General features: G+C 25.3%; 1 protein-coding gene across 1 annotated transcript; it reads right to left on the reverse strand.

Annotated features, from left to right (window-relative positions):
• Window positions 1–1294: 1294 nt before the first annotated feature.
• Window positions 1295–13130, reverse strand: LOC145834683 (sialin-like). Its single transcript, XM_082942179.1, has 11 exons — window positions 13008–13130; window positions 12251–12444; window positions 11690–11799; window positions 8333–8462; window positions 6045–6228; window positions 5064–5179; window positions 4744–4902; window positions 3958–4090; window positions 2967–3114; window positions 2594–2687; window positions 1295–2200 (listed from the first exon to the last, which is right to left on the reverse strand). The coding sequence occupies exons 1-11, from the start codon at window positions 13087–13089 to the stop codon at window positions 2027–2029; spliced, it is 1524 nt and encodes a 507-aa protein (XP_082798305.1). The 5' UTR covers window positions 13090–13130; the 3' UTR covers window positions 1295–2026.
• Window positions 13131–15538: the final 2408 nt, after the last annotated feature.

Genomic DNA, 15538 nt, shown 5'->3' on the forward strand with positions numbered 1-15538 from the left:
AATCACGGCTCGAATACTAATCTGTCTTTTTTACAATTTTAACCCAAAGCAGTGAAGCCTTTTAATTGTTTCAAAATGTTAAACAGAGACTTCAAATGAAACTAATCAAATTTAAACAAACTACAGCATATTTACCACAAAACTTAAACTTAGAATATATTTTTGCTCAGCGGGCCACATTTACATGCTCGCGGGCCGCAGAATTTTCTTTCGAGGGCCGCATTCCATTCAAAAATAAAACGTGCTCGCGGGCCGCAGATTTACCCTTCAAGGGCCGCAATTGGCCCGCGGGCCGCAGTTTGCCGACCCCTGATCTATATGATTGTTTTTTCGTGTCAAATTAAAGTTTAAGAACTTAATATACGAAATTGTTTAAAATTCCAGGATTTCGACCACCCAGAAGTTGTTTGTAACTTTTAGTATTTAAACTGAATTTAAACTACTTCTTATATTTTTCTTTTAGAAAAAAGTTTTATTTTAAAGAATCATTAAGTAGCAGTTTTTCAAAATTAAATACTGTAATTTACGGTTTTACTAATAGTTAAAGTTTGAGCTGATTTAGATATTAATTTAGTAGATCAGAATAAAGAAACATTAATTAAATTATAAATGACAATCACTAAATAAAAAATAAATAAAAGTTGGGTATTAAAAAGAAAATATGTCATACAAATTGAGGTTTTATAATAGAAAAATAAAAATATGTCATTATGCTATGAAAGATTGGAATTAAACAGGACCTGTTAACCTTTTCTTAACATAAAACAGTGTCTTAAAAATTAGTATTTTTCATTTTACCAACAGAAGATATATTTTTAAGTTAATTAAGCTTTTTACAAAACTACCAGAAATTGTAATACATCCAAAACCAGTCTAAGAGTTTATACTGATTTATTCTTAATCAACTTCAATTAATTATAAAACTTTTACAGTTGCAAAATGATTTAAAGCAATTCAATCGCTTAAAAAAGCTGTTGACCACAAGTATTAAATACGTTTATGCAGAACATGTTTTGAGAAAAATAATTTATTTCAAAAATTTAAATTAAAAAAAATTTCTTTCATTTGTTTTAATAAGCTATAAAAACATCATTACAGATAAAGTAATAAATTAATAAACAAATTAATCTTGGCAAGAGTTTTTTTAGTTTAAATACACAACCATTTAAAATAAAAACTCAAAGCTGAATTAGACTACAAAATAAAAAGATGCAATTCAAAATCTTTTAAAGTTGTTAAATAACTTAAACATTAATAAACTTTAATCTTTCTAAAAATTAAAATGAATCAATAGTTATAGATGTAAAACTAAACGAAGAAATGATAAAACACCACGGGTAAAAGAGTAAATAGTGCAAGTTTTTAAAGAATGATTTTTTTCCAATTTTACTAAACTGTATTATTTAAACAAATACCCGCCAAAACAAATAACACGGATCAAACCTTATGACAGAAAAAAATTGATATAAAAATGTTATCAACAAACATGCAAAACTTTAACAAGACCAGACACGTTTTAAGAATAAAAAACGGTATTAAAATCAATTTTGCAATGTATGAGTTGAATGTGTGTTTTATATTTTCAAATAGAATAAATGTATAAGTTCAAAAAATATTCTGCCAGTAAATAATAAACATCTACTCAGTTGTTAAAATAAAACAGACACACCTTTAAAAATCACTTGCGATTGTAATTTGAAAAAAAAACACAACACTTTTAGTTTCAAATTATATCAAACATAGTTAAACTGAAGTCCACTATTTAAAATCATCATGTAACTAACAATATTAGCACTAATGTATTGATATTCTAGTGAAAATCATATAAGTGTATTTACAACTCAAGCTAAGTTACTTGTTTTACTTATTTCGTTATAAAACTTGTTTTAGTATTTTATAAATTTGTTTGATTGCAAAAACAATTTAAATATTAATTTAACTAATAATCATACTATAAAAAAATTTCATAATTTTTTTGAAGTTAAACTTAATTGTTCCTTTCTTTGAACACAATTCAAAACAAGCTTTATACCCGGAGGTCATCATTTTGCAACATTTTCATATTTTCATTTTCGATGATAGTTTTAGTTTTATTCCATTTCTGTTCATCGCCAGAACCAAACAAAATAAATATTATTGATCCGAAAGCGTATATTGCCGCTGAAATGAAGAAAATTACTCGCCATTGTTCCTTGGTGTTCTGTTATGAAAAACAAATGTAAATGTAACAATAAACTTAAATATTAATTACTTTTTTTTCTTTTATGATCTGATCATTGACATAAATTATAATCGATTACTATATTTATGACAATTAAATACTTATCTTTATTGTAATAATATATATTAAACAGTATATAATTGTTTTTTTATTATCAGTGTAACAAATTATGGTGAAAATTTTGTGTAAAAGTAAATATCAAGGGTATGAATATTTTCTAAGAAATATGAAAGAAAAAAAAAGTAACCTCAAAATACTAATGTAAAACTAGAATGATATTAAACAATCTGAAAATTTTTTTTAACTCGTAGAAAACTAAAAAAAAATAAAACATTTTAGAAATAACTGTATTAATATAATATAAAAACAAACATTTTTATCTGTCATTATTCCAACAATGGTGGGAGCCAAAAATGCTGATATATTTCCAATTGTGTTTGCGAATCCCATTACTATTCCACAATATCTGTTTGATAAAACTCTTTAAACCATAAGTTTCATGATAGACTGCATAAGTTGTATAACTTTCCAAAAAAAAAAGTTGTGTTAAATACGTATTTTTAAGATTTTAAACAAGTTTTTGAATAGTTTGCTTTTGGTACTGGTTTTGGTTTAAACAAGTTTTGCTTGAGCACTGTTATTGAAAATGTGGTCGTAACATTACATGCAGTTAGTTGTAAATACTGACAAAATAGTTGAACCTTTAGTTTTAAAACTGCCAATATGATAGCTATAAAAAACCAACTTTGGAGACAAGTCAACAGAATTGACAAGATAACCGGAAAATGACATGGTGTTAACGCCGAGAACCAAGCAGAGCATGAATACAGCTAGTGATGGGTTGCAATCCACATATCCTGTTATTATCATGAGAACACCTGCTCCTATTTGACCTGAGTATTTGTCATTTTGTTAGTAAGTATTTAAAAATTTACAACATTTCAAAATGAAAGTAATAAAAAGTTAAATAAAAATATATAGGAAGGGCATGTATGCTTGAAATTCTGTTAACAGTCAGAAAATGAAATAGTAAAAAAAAGCCTGAGTGACCTGGGTTTATGAGAAAGTAGATATAAACAATTTTTAAGAACAAAAACCTGAAATTATTTACCTTTAAATCAAGTTTAAAAGTCTAATAGTACCATAATAATAAAATAAAATAAAATAAATACATATTTTTAAAACAATCAGGCTGTGATCTGAGAAAAATATTTAAACTATCCTGAGTTTTACAAGTTTATTTCACTACATATCTATCTTCTTCTTCATTTTTTAACCTACCTTTTTCGAACTGGTACGTTTAGCCCACTTCTAATTAAAAAAGAAATTACTGAGATAAACTTTGAACAAAAAATTTGTTTTTATTTTAAAACTGCTGTTTTTTTTTTTTTGCTTTATTCTCTTAGACTTTTGCTCTTTATTATTTTGAAAACTACAAAATTTTATTAAAAATGTAATTTCTCTAGCTCAGAAAACAAAAATAATTGATTAATAAGACGGATTAATAGTGAACTCTCCGGATACATAAATTTTATACAATGATAATGATGAAATATTTGCTGTCAATAGGTTTGTATTGAAATGTTTTACGTATACGACTTATTTATATTTTATAAAAACTGACTTACAGTTTATACTTAAGCTTCAAAACATGAGACAGTGTTAACCACCCTATTGCTTTAATCTAATAAGGAACATAATATCTATAAAATCTAAACAACTTGTTAATAACTCACCGACTGTGTTGAATATCTTTCTAGTTTGATTTGTTGTCAAATGTTTGTTTGCTCTCAGGTAATCAGCAATGTATCCAAATACGTTTGATAGAATTAACATTACTAAATAAGGGAGTGAAGCAATAAACCCACTCTGTGATATACATCTAACATATAGTATTGAAATTTTTCAAGTTTTGTTCTAGACCAGCGATTCCTAACCTGGGGTAAATGTACTCCTAGGGGGTAAATTCCCTTGTTTAAAGGGGTAAATTTACTATTAATTTATAAGTTAGTATTTAACTGTAATTTTTTAAGTTAAATAAATTTCTAAGTCTTACGATTTTTTAATATTTAATAAGCTTAAAGTTCAAAAAATTTAGTTTTTTCCTCAAAATTAACACTAATGTGTATATTGAGGGTAAACTTGTTAAAAACCTTCCAAAAATGGGTAAAACATGAAAAAAAAGGTTTAGAATCGCTGTCTAGATCCTAAAGCTACTTACATGAAAAAACTTTACTGAAATTTACAACTGAACCTTGAAAAAATTTTAAAAAGAAAGTTGAGTGCTGGACCATAAAATCAAATTCAAAAAATTATGTTTGTTGTTTTAAATTAAGAATGAATCTCTAGAACATTACAAAATAAATTTCTACATTTAAACTTTGTGCCAACAATATGCTAAACTTTAGCCAGGAAAACTAATATGTTTAATGTATGTAAGATTGTTAACCTTCTTAAGTGTAACTTTATAACTAAAGATGTTTTAACGTTTTTTTTAAATCTAAAAATATTCATTAGCTCACTTGAGAAACATTGAATCCAAGAATATCATTCAGGAAGTTGGGAAGAAAAGTGAAGAGCATTTCATCACCCCAAGCGTTTGCAAAAAAAGCTGCCGTTAAAGCCCAAACAGGCACGCTTGTTAGTATTTTTCTCCAGGGATTTTTATCATCTTTTGTTACCTGATTTTATAAAGCAAATAATTGTGTGAAAACTTAACTAAACATTGTTAAGAGTATTTTTTAATTTACAGCAAAATATATTTAAAAATTACAGAAGTCTTTCAATTGATACAATTAGATTTTGTTTATTTAAAAAAACCTTATTAATTTTAAAACATTACCTGAGGCACAGTCAAGTTAATGAATTCTAGTTCTTCTTTTGTAATTTTAGGATGTTCTTCTGGACTGTTGTGAGCAAATTTCCACCAAAATAATCCCCAAATTACTCCACAAACACCTAATGATTTTAAAATAACTTATAACTTGTTGAGATCATAAATAAACATATATAAAAAATACTTCATTGAAGATTTGGTTTTACTTAAGTCAGTAAAAGTTAGTCAAAAATTTTAAATCAGTAAATAATGTACAATTTTTCGAAAAAATGAGGCCTAACCAGATTTATTTTGTAATAAGTTTAGCCCATTTAAGTCTTTTAGATAATATTTCCAGGCGACTATGTTTTCTTTACTTCTTTTTTAGTAACAGAGTTGACAAAGGTTATTTGAAAATTTCCTCCTGGTTTTCCGAATCTCTCTGGGTTTTTAAAAAATAAGTTTTTTGGTGGATTTTAGCATAAAACGAAATATAAGGTATAAAAACTAAATTAATAGTATAAAAACATTAAAAATATATGCTACTTTAAATGTTTACAAAAAAAATCAAGTTTATGATAGATTTTTGGCATCTAATCAAATTGTTGTTACTTTACATGTAAAAACAGTAAAATTCTAGTTTTTTTATTGGTTTTTGTTTAGAATGCCAGGATTTAAAAAAATCTGAAATTCTATGTTTTTCAAGGGTTTTAGGTAAAAAAGTAAAAAAATGAAGTTTAAACATTATTTACCATTTTAAAGTCTTAATAACTGAATCCAATCCAGCTTGATCTTGATTTGAACAGATTTGGATCCTATTTTTTCAATACTATAAATTCTTAACTCTAGATGCTTTGACTTCTACAACAATTATCAATACTTGTCACAAAACTTAAGTTATAAAAGGACTATAAAGTCAGTTACTACAACAAATTACCAAGCTTGTAAACACTGAAACATTATACTCATTAATTTTTTAAACACATCCACACCATATTTTCTACCAACCGAAAACATAGAACGCAGAAGGCCACCCTCCAAAATGATCGGAAGAGCAAATTATTCCCACAACAGGTTGGGAGAACATAATTCCAAACACGGCTCCAGCAGTGGAAAGGGTCATCAGGAGACTCGTTTCAACAGGAGGCGCCCACCTACCCCACATTGCATTCAATGCTGGCCAGTACATACCCTTTAATGGTAAACATATTAATATACAACTACATACATATGTACATTATGAATGTTCAAAATATAGGTTTAATTGTTTGCTAACAAAAGATCCTAGTGAAGTAACTTCACTGGAATATAAATAAAAACAAATTATACAGTAATCTTCCTTTATTCTACCAACATATGTTTCTGTGTGTCAACGAATCAACACACTTCAACTGGGTGTATCTATTAAATATTTAAAATATCTGTATGGGATATTTAAATTAAACAGCCGACTCCTACTTTACCAATTAATTATTTTATTAATTATAAAATACAATATATATTTAATTTAGGTCATTATGATTTTATGTATGTCGCTGTAAATTTTGTAAGCCCAATAACAATTTTGTTTTTTTGTGTTTTGTTTTTTTCTTAAAATTTAATTTTTTCATTTTTGATTTTTTCATTTGAACTAAATCTGCTTCCTAATTCTATATAACTTTGATTCAATCATTACAAACATTCAATATATAATATACATGTTACATCGAGTTTCTGTGACTTTTGTTGCCTTCACCGTTGTTAAGTTTTGTTAAATTTTATTGATTCACTAACTAATGGTTGATGTTTTATTTTTCTTCAGAATGGATTACATAAAAACTAAATTAATGTGCTTTGCAATACAAATTAAATAGTTTAAATAACCTCATTTACATTGTGACGTAATTATTAGTTGAAATGAATGTATTTTTCATTAGCTAACAACAATAAAGTTTGAATCAGTTATCTTTCCCATTAACGTGAGTTGTTTGTTATATTATGATATGTTGTTTCGTTGTGTAATTTAGCTTACTTTACTTATTTTAGACTTAATAATCACAAATATTATATAGTTTTATAACAGTCAGATTTAATATTAAGTATTTTACCTATTAATAACTATTATCTGTAGAAAATATCTTATTTTAATGAAAACATATATACACCTACTTTATTCTATGCTTCTATTCTCTCATTACAGTAATTATTTTTTTACAGAACCCAGTTGAAGTGTGTTGATTCGTTGACACACAGAAACATATGTTGGTAGAATAAAGGAAGATTACTGGATAATTTGTTTTTATGTACATTATGTCTATTTAAAAATTTTTTTTTGTAGTTTTAACTTATTGGGTTTTTTAAAATACAGTCTTTAAGCAAAACACTTATAAGCCGCTATTTTTTTTCCAAATAAATCTTATATTTTATATGTTCTGAGTGTTATTTTTTTCAAAGTTAAGTAGATGGAGAACTCAAAGGGTGAGTCTATAGAACTGTTTGTAAAACTTTACTTTCTACTTTAAGCTTTTATAAAAGCACTTTCATTGGGCTAAGTAAAAATGTACAGAACTATTTAAACTTATATCTATATACTTATGAATTAAATAAAAAATATTTTGTTGTATGACACAACTACTGTTACTATTATTACTGCAGGCTTGCAGTCTACTAATTGTGTGTCATACAATAAAGTTGAGTGACACATAAGTATTACATTGCAAGCCAGTAGTACATTTTATTGTAATTAAATATTTATAAAATGATACTTTATTATTTATCTTTAAAGGTTTTAAATAAGTTAGTAGCAAAGTGGACTTTTTGCACTGTTAAACTTACTCTGACCAAAATCCAAAATTATACCATAAGGTTTTTTTGTTTTTGTGTAATTCATTTATTCCTATACTGTACATTCAATCATTAATTTTCTATTCAAATAGCTGATGATTCTAGCAATAAGTTAAATAAAACACTTTTTTTTTATAATTTATGCATCATTAAACAAAATATATTATAATACATATATTAATATTAATAGTAAGTAATACGTACAAATATTATACATTTTTTTTAAATTCAGTTTAATTTGCTTTTGTTCATTATCTGTTATAAAAGTATTAAATTGTTTTACTGATTTAGGCCGCATAACATACTAAAATAAAATTAGCTTTAAAGCACTAAAATTATCTTTTTACTAATGTTACTAAATATATAGTTTAAAATACATTATTTAAAACGTTTTTACATAAAGGCTGTACAAACTGTCAACTTTTTTTTAATTATGAGTTAAGCTTTATTAGAATTTCAGAATTTTTTTTTACCTGGGCTAACCCTTGTACGATTCTTACACCCACAAACAACTCATAACTGGTTCTAGCAGCTGCAGGAGATATCAGGGTCATTGCAGTAGATATTAAATTTCCAACACCAAACACTATCTTCATTCCATATCTATTTTACTAAAATATTATTACAATATAAAACTGATATCAAAATAAAGTGTTCGTTTGTATGACACTTTTTTTCTGAAAGACTTTTGAAGCATCAATTTTTTTTTAAAGTTTAGTTTTGATAGAAACTAAAAGGCTTGTGAGTTCTATTTATTTTGCTTATGAAACAGCAAAATAATAAAATGAACTTTTTTTATTAATTTCCAAGTATTTTCATCTTCAAACAAGCAATGAACACATATATCCTTTTTTCGGAAACTATAATAGTACACATACTTAAACTTAAAATACTGACAAAACTCAAATTCTTAATTACAGTATAAAAGTATGTTACAGTTTTTAAGACAACAAAAATTCATTGCTATAATTATAACAGACTATAATAAAGTTGTATGTTTTAAAAAACTATTCATAAATAGAAACTTGTACAACTTACAAACACTAAGTAAGTTTATGTGATAATAATTACAGGGTGGCCACAGATTTTAGCAAATGTTCTTCAGGTTTTCAATTTTTTTTTCAGAATTTTGTAAGTATATATTTTTATGACCATTTTCAATAGAAAACTGGTCATAAGTTAAAAAAGGTAGTTAACTACTTAAGCGATACGAGACATTTTTACTACTATTTAATATTTGTTTTATTCTATTACAAACTATACTAATATTTTGAGTTAATTTGTTCAAAGTTCTTCTCTTATGATTGTTCAGAAGCCTTTATGTTTATATACAATAAACCAAATCCACTATTAGAGGCATAAGGGTTGGTAAATTTTTTTTTAACAATTTCATCTTATTTTGCTGACTTTAACTAAGCTACAAGTGGGGTAGGGAGTACAGCACATTTTTTGGTCATACTGTAATATTCATTCAAGTCATTATGATTTAAATGTGTTTTTGCTTCATTAAAAAAAAATTAAAAAAAAAAACAATTCTTTTTGATTTTTTGACTTAAACAGTAATAAAGTTGTTCTTAAAAGTATTTTGTTTAAACTAATAATCACATAAAATCAGATAAGAATATTTTTTAATTGATAGAAAACTTGATAGAGAATTAAAGAAACTAATTATGCATAGACATATTAATATTGAGTTCAAAACTAATACATGTCCTAGACTTCTATCTTATGTCTTAAATGAAAGGTTATACTTATTGTAATATGTTTAAAGACATATTAACTGCTTTTGATGTATAATGATGTAATGATGTCATAATCACCCTAAATGTGCAAAATTTGTCTGTAAAATGTAGGGGTAAGGAGTACAGCACATTTTTTTGGTCATATTGTAATATTCATTCAAGTACATATGATTCAAATGTGTTTTTGCTTAGTTAAAAAGAATCTAAAAAAAAATTATAACTTTATATAAAAAAAAAGTTGCTGCCAAAAAAACTGATTTCAACCCAAAAAATTACATATTTTTCAATTTTTTGACTTAAACAGTAATAAAATTACTTATACATGTCCTAGACTTATCATTTATATCTTAAATGAAAGCTTACAATTATAGGCATAAATTAAAGACATTTCAACTGCTTTTGTTGTATTATGACGTCATTATTACACAAAATATGCAAATTTTGTCTGTAAAATTGTACTTTTTTTTCTAATATAAAAAGCAAACTCTTCTGCTGTTTTACTTTTAGTTTCCTAATTTAGAATATAAAATGTGTCAAGTCAGCTAGGCAGAAAGATATTACTAATGTAATGTCATTTCAATTGCATGTTTATATATATATATATAAAATACATTTTAATTCACTTTCCATTATTAGAAATTATGATTATTGAGAGCACCTGTCTAAGAGTAAAAGAAACTTGTTGAAATTTCATATCATTTTATATAGTTTTTACTAAGCTACAAGATGCTTTTTACAGATTATAAAAATTTAAAATAACTTTTGAGATATAGGCGGTCAAAGTTGGAGGCAACAATAGGTTCTTTATGGGAGACGCAAACTAAAACAGCAAAAATAGACTACTTAATTAAAAATCTATATTCTCCTGCGTTTTTTGAGATAATAACTTTAAATATTGCAAGGAACACCTCCTGAAAGTTTTAAAACGTAGAATCTCACAAAACGTAGAAGGGGATTGATTTAGGGTGATTTTGAGTTATTTGCCGTTTTAGTTTGCCTCCCTATAAGGAACCTATTGTTGCCTCTGACTTTGACCGGCTATATCTCAATAACTATTTGGAATTTTTAAAATCTGTTAAAAATATCTTGTAGCTTAGTAAAAAGTTTATATTTAACTTCCTATGCCCTTAAACTCTATAAAGTTGCATCAGTCAGAGTTAGGTTCTTGTTGACTGACTTTCATAAAATTCAAAACAATGGAAATGCAAGTTAAAAAAAAGTTTCATTAATGAAAATAATAGTTTAACTAATAATTTATCAATTAATAATTAAAAACTTGTAGTATACTTGTAGTATATTACAATAAAACTTAAGATTTTATTAAAAATTTCTAAAAAAAGAACTAAAATCTAAAAAAAACTCAAGGTTTTTTTTTCAATTCATGTTAAAAATTTCAGGTTTTACAGGATTTTTGTAAAAAAATTCTAGGTTTTTTTCAAAATTTCCTAAATTCTAGGTTTCCTTTGTCTAAATTGTCAAATACCAGGTTTTTAAGTTTTCTAGATTTTGTGACCACCCTATGATTACTTAACTAGGTTCTAATAATTCTTAACGACGAATTAAAGTCAGATGTGTAAGCTTTAATCTAAAAACTTAGTTTAAATATTACAACAATAGTATGTGAAACTGTTTTATTACTTAAAAACAAGGATCTACTTAGAAAAATAATTAAAACCAGAGTTTATCTAGTATATTTTTAAATTATTATATCATTGCTTTAAATTTTACAAAGGATTTTACAAATTAAATTTTAAATTACTTCTTTCTGAGAAAAAAAAGTTGAAGTCTGAAAAAAACTAGCTTAAGTTATCTCAAAATTGCCTAAGTTGATTAAAAGGAGCTTAAGCCTAAAAATAATAAAGCATTTAATGAAATTATCATAAAACTAGACTAAATTTTCAAAAAAAAAACTTCAGTCAATCCTGAGTTTATAAGATAAATTAAGATAACTTCAAACTAGCATCTTTTTTTGTAAAAAACTTTAACTAGCCTGAACTATCCTAAAAGAACAGCGTAGCTTAAGTGTGAGGCAAACACTTGATAAAACTTACATTAACTTGATACAAAAAATTAACCTAAAAGCCATACCTTCCAGCTAAATATCCTCCAGGAATCTGAGATACCATATACCCATAATAAAAGCCCCCTAAAACCAAACCTTCTTGTGTTCTGGACCAATTGAATTCACCGCCATTTTCCTTAAAGTTAATTATTTAATTATAATTGCAAAATTTTAGCAAGCTGGCCTTTAAAGTATTAATAAATTTTTAAAAGTGTTTTGTTTAAACTAATAATCAAATAAAATCAGATACGAAATTTTTTTAATTGATACACACTTAAAGAAACTATTTATGCATAGACATATTAATATTGAGTTCAAAACTAATTAGACACAGTAATCGATCCACAGGAGAGATTGAAAATTAATAGTTTATTATTTTAAAGAAAAACAATATTAATTTGAAAATATGTTTTGCGGTAAAACATGGTAATTGTTTTTCTTTTAAATAATAAATTATTAACATATACACTATTAAATGAGTTGGCATTTTATTTTTTCATACATCTTATTTCTAAACTGTTTAAATTACTAAAAAAATCAAATCAATTTTTTTGTTCTAGTAACCTATATTATACATTAATACTAACCTCTTGTAAAAAAGTATTAACTTTGACTTGATTACAGGAACTGTTTGATATTGTGCTGCTCTCTTGTACTTGGCTTGTTGAATTGACCATTGACAATATAGCTACACTGAGTGCCACTCTTTGAGCATAGATGGTGGCAAAACCGAAAAATGCCAAGTAAGATAGACAAAACCTTGAAGAACCCCATTTTCCAGCTAAAAAAATATAATTCAAATAAGTTTTGAATGGTGTTTTTTAAATTTTGTGCAGCACTTAAAAAACTGTTTTTTTAAATGAAAACATAGCAAAAGTCTTAGTAGTTATTAGTAGAAACTTGATAGTCTAAAAATTATAAACAATTTCAATATCATTTTCTTCCACTGTATATAATTAAACAAAAAAAAAAAAATTTTTAATTACAGAGTCTGATAGTGTTTCATGTTGCACTGCTAATACAGCAGTACTTGGTAGTGTTTTTATTTCTTAACTAGGTTTATGTCTTTTAGAAAAAAGTTAATCAGTTAAAAAGTTTGAGAAATTCAAAAAATAAAATTTAAGGGTTTTTGTTTTAAAAGTGCTAGCTCAAATTAAAAACATGTAATTATATAAGTCAGACAACTCATACACAAAGACATTTTAAGTTGTTCTCATCATAGCTAAACTATTAAAAAGAGTGATGCAGTAAAAGTTTAGGTAATATTAGTTTTAAATAAGGATTAATATAGTAGTATGAATAAATAGCAATTATTTATATATACGTACACATGTAATGTATTACCAGCTTTAGGAGGTTTTTGTAGTTGTTCTTTTTTATGGTCTGACTTCATTTGAGTTAAATTTGTTGTAACTTCTTCAGACATATTAGTTCTTTTTTACATACTATTTATAACTATTAAGAGCTATAAAAAACAAACTTCAAACACAAAAATATATTTTCTAAAGAGATTTTGAAAAAAAATTGTTCTACCATAATTTTTTTTTTTGAAATCTAGATAAAAATTAACAAAAAACAGACAAAATATTTGTTTTAATTTATTTGGGTAAATTTAGCACATTGTTTTGTAATTGAGTTGTGCATTATACTTTAAATGAAAAAAAAAACTTAATTTAAAATAGAGAGTATTTTTAGAATTATACTTTCAAAAGAAAAAACATTCGTTGACAAACCATTTACTTTTTGAAAAACACTTTTCAAATTTTTTAAATATCATTATAGCATATTTACTTTTATAAATACAAAAATTACTTTCATTAAAAACCTACTTATATTATTTTTTTACTGATCAATAACTAAAATTATTTACATTTTAAGTATCATTACAAAAACTTTTTTCTCAACTTCTTTAAAAATAAATTTTACAGCTTCTCAGCAACATAGCACAACATTTTTTTTGTTTAAGGTAGAAATGCTGATATTTTGAAACTTAATTAGTACATTTTATAATAATTCATCAAATTTTTCTATATAAAAAGTCATCAATTAAGTACTGAAAAATAAACAAATATTTTATTTCTTTTAATACTTGTATAACTGATATATATATAAATTTTAAGCACTACAAGCTTTTCATCACAGCAAAAATTTATAACTACACCTGTTTCTATTCACACTTATTTCTTTGCACCAAAAATTAAACATCCAGCAAATACTAGTTTTAATTAATTAAAAACTAACTAATTAATTTAATGTTATATTTTATGATTTTTTTTTGTTTAGAATTTAGGTAATTGCACAGCAAAAACTTCTGACTTGGATTATTGGAAAATTTTGAATTAAAAAAAATTCCCAAGCTTAAAACCTTTGTATTGAACTAGATAAGAACCTTTTTAAGTAATATAATTACATAAGATAACTTACAAAAAGTTTTTTATTAAAATAATAACTTTTGCATTCGTCACGACCACTCATTTTTTCTGAGTAAATCAGTAAATATAATGTTTAGAAAAGTAAAATGCTGGCTTATTTAAACGTCCGTGTGCGTAAAATTACTATACTTTGTTTATTGAGAGCGCTCCAAATATTTGGTCCTAGGACCTGGTGCACGAAAAAACCTTGCGGCTATCGAGTTACAATTGAGTGTTTTAGTTGTAGATTCAAAACAAATAAATAATAATAAAAAAGTGAGCTACAAAAGAACACCTGGTAAGGTACGCAGTACGCACTTATGTTTCAAATAAAAGTAATGATGTAACGCAAACATTACAGTTTTGAGACAAATATTATTTTAAGCGAAAAAACATTAACTCTAATTGATTTTAAAGTAACTATAGTTCTTCAAAAAGTATTATATACTTGACTAATTATATTACAATCGTGTTTTGATCACTTTATAAGCTAGTAGTTTTGAATAATCTTTTGACCTCTTTAATTTTTGTGGTTCAGTGTGTACCCCATGCACTTGCGTACCTTATCAGTGTTTTGTACTATCAAAAAGCTCATTTACTTTTTAAATTCCAATGTTTGCAGTGAGCAAGACAACTGTGTCGTAAGTTTTCACCATTGGGTTTGTTTTTCTGAGGTATAGTTTTATGTTAAAGTGTAATCACATGTCTGACATGACAACTGCCAAAAAGATGGATCATTTCTAAATAGATTTATTATCTAAAAATTGTCATACAAAAAATAAGTTTTGATCTTTAAACATTTTAAAATAAACTTCAAAAAGAATGTTATAAGACTTTAAACAAAAAAAAAACGAATTAAATGGAGTTTCACGTTGTTTTGTAAAGACAGAAACTTTTAAAAGTTGTAATAATACTTTAATTTAAAACATAAAATTTACTTATCAAAAGGATATTTAGTTAAAAATTAAACATCATCTTTCAAAAATATGATACAAACAAGACCACATTAACTTTTAATTAATCTACTAAGTATTGTTACTTAGTAACTTTTATCTAATTTTAATTAAAAGTATATTGTTTGCATTTGTTTTAAGCGATACGGTTAATCAGTTGTCAAGTTCAATTAATGTTGTTGTTCACTTATTCTTTTATGTTTATTTAAAAGTTAATATTTTATTGTTAACTGTATGTACTATGTCTTTAGATTAAAACTAAAGCTAAAAACCTAGAGAACTTTTCAACATATTTAGAAACTATGCTTATTATAATTTGTATATATTTTTTTCAATAAAAAACATTGAAATTTTAACAAACCATACATGAAAACAGTATGAATAAAAAAGTTAAAAAAAAAAATAACAATAAAATATGTCTTCTTTCTTTTCCAACATAAAAAAAAGTGGTTTAGAAAAGTTAGAGAACTTGCTAAAATTACTTCTTAAATAAGTAATTAAGCTTAATTCT

The sequence above is a fragment of the Thalia democratica genome, chromosome 4 (assembly GCF_965202585.1).
Source record: "Thalia democratica chromosome 4, ktThaDemo2.hap1.1, whole genome shotgun sequence".
Taxonomy (NCBI): domain Eukaryota; kingdom Metazoa; phylum Chordata; class Thaliacea; order Salpida; family Salpidae; genus Thalia; species Thalia democratica.